This window comes from Wasmannia auropunctata, unplaced genomic scaffold, assembly GCF_000956235.1.
Source record: "Wasmannia auropunctata unplaced genomic scaffold, wasmannia.A_1.0 LD336041.1, whole genome shotgun sequence".
In the NCBI taxonomy this organism is placed as follows: Eukaryota; Metazoa; Arthropoda; class Insecta; order Hymenoptera; family Formicidae; genus Wasmannia; species Wasmannia auropunctata.
This window is the reverse complement of record NW_012026849.1, coordinates 70,412-71,610: the sequence shown is the minus strand read 5'-3', so window position 1 is coordinate 71,610 and position 1,199 is coordinate 70,412. Positions and strand designations below refer to the sequence as shown.

The 1,199-nt window shown below is 41.2% G+C and overlaps 1 protein-coding gene across 1 annotated transcript; it reads left to right on the top strand.

Annotated features, from left to right (window-relative positions):
- The first annotated feature begins 30 nt into the window (after positions 1-30).
- Positions 31-1,035, top strand: LOC105451916. Its single transcript, XM_011692648.1, has one exon. The coding sequence runs from the start codon at positions 31-33 to the stop codon at positions 1,033-1,035; it is 1,005 nt and encodes a 334-aa protein (XP_011690950.1).
- Positions 1,036-1,199: the final 164 nt, after the last annotated feature.

Genomic DNA, 1,199 nt, shown 5'->3' with positions numbered 1-1,199 from the left:
GAGGAATTATCTATGATACTGAAGAGACCCATGCCGGGCTTTAATCAGCTAGCTCGTATCGATCTTCAATTTCACAACGAGATCTTGTTCTATCAGATGTATAACACCCGACCGGACGAGATCTACGCGAAATGCTTCTACACCGAAAAACGTCCGCCCGTCGACTCTGTAATCGCCTTAGAAAATGTCAACGGGCGAGGATATTATCCTTGTTCATGCGTACATAATCCTCCATTAGAATACACATTAGCGGCGATGCGGGAGTTGGGACGATTTCATGGCAAGGGATATGTCATGAAGGAGACGCAGCCGGGAAAATTCTTCGACATCGTGACGCGAATTCAAGAAGTTAGATACACAAAGAGGACGGAGAATATGTTCGAGTTTTACATGAACATTCAGTCGGTACGCGCGGTGGAATATCTTCGCAGTCAAGGACATGATACAATTTTCTGCGATAAGATGGAAGCCTTACTTTTGAACGCGTTCGACGAAGTGATGATGAAGACAGTGCAGCCACTGGAACCGTTGGCCACGTTGTGTCACGGTGATTTTACGTTAAGCAATATTCTTTTCAAAACATTAGACGATGGACAATACCGCCCGATGTTAATTGATTTCGCGCTCATCAGATACTCGACGCCCATCGTCGATCTGTCCACATATCTTTTTTTATGTTGCTCGAATGAAATCAGGAAAAACAAATTTTCCGAGATTATGCGGGCCTACTGTGACGCGCTGAAGGAGTATTTGTTGGACGCCGGAATTCAAGACATTGAAAAGTACTCTTACGACGCTTTGTTGGACGATTTTAGAAGAGGTGCTCTCTTCGGTTACGTTCTTATGTCCATTTTTATACCAGTATTACTGGGACATCTCAGTCCAGAAACACTAATACAAGAAATATTAGATTTAGGATTTTTGGAAAGTGCAAAGAAGCAGAAATACGCCGGCGGAGACGAAATATCTAAAATACTAGCTGACGCGTTGTTACATCTGAGAGATCTTGGCTGTCTGAAATATTTTTTATATTAGCGCGAGATAATTCCGCCATAATGTATACTCTATATTGTTTAATAAACAACACACAGCTCAGTAATAAATAGTTTTGAATTGTGCTTTATCAAAGATGTAAAACTCGTTCTCTGTAACGTACAGTGCGCAACTAATATTATTTTANATTCTATATACATAGCACT

What these genes read in the sequence shown, in the direction of transcription:
- LOC105451916 (XM_011692648.1), top strand. Translation starts at nt 31, where the DNA reads ATGCCGGGCTTTAATCAGCTAGCTCGTATCGATCTTCAATTTCACAAC.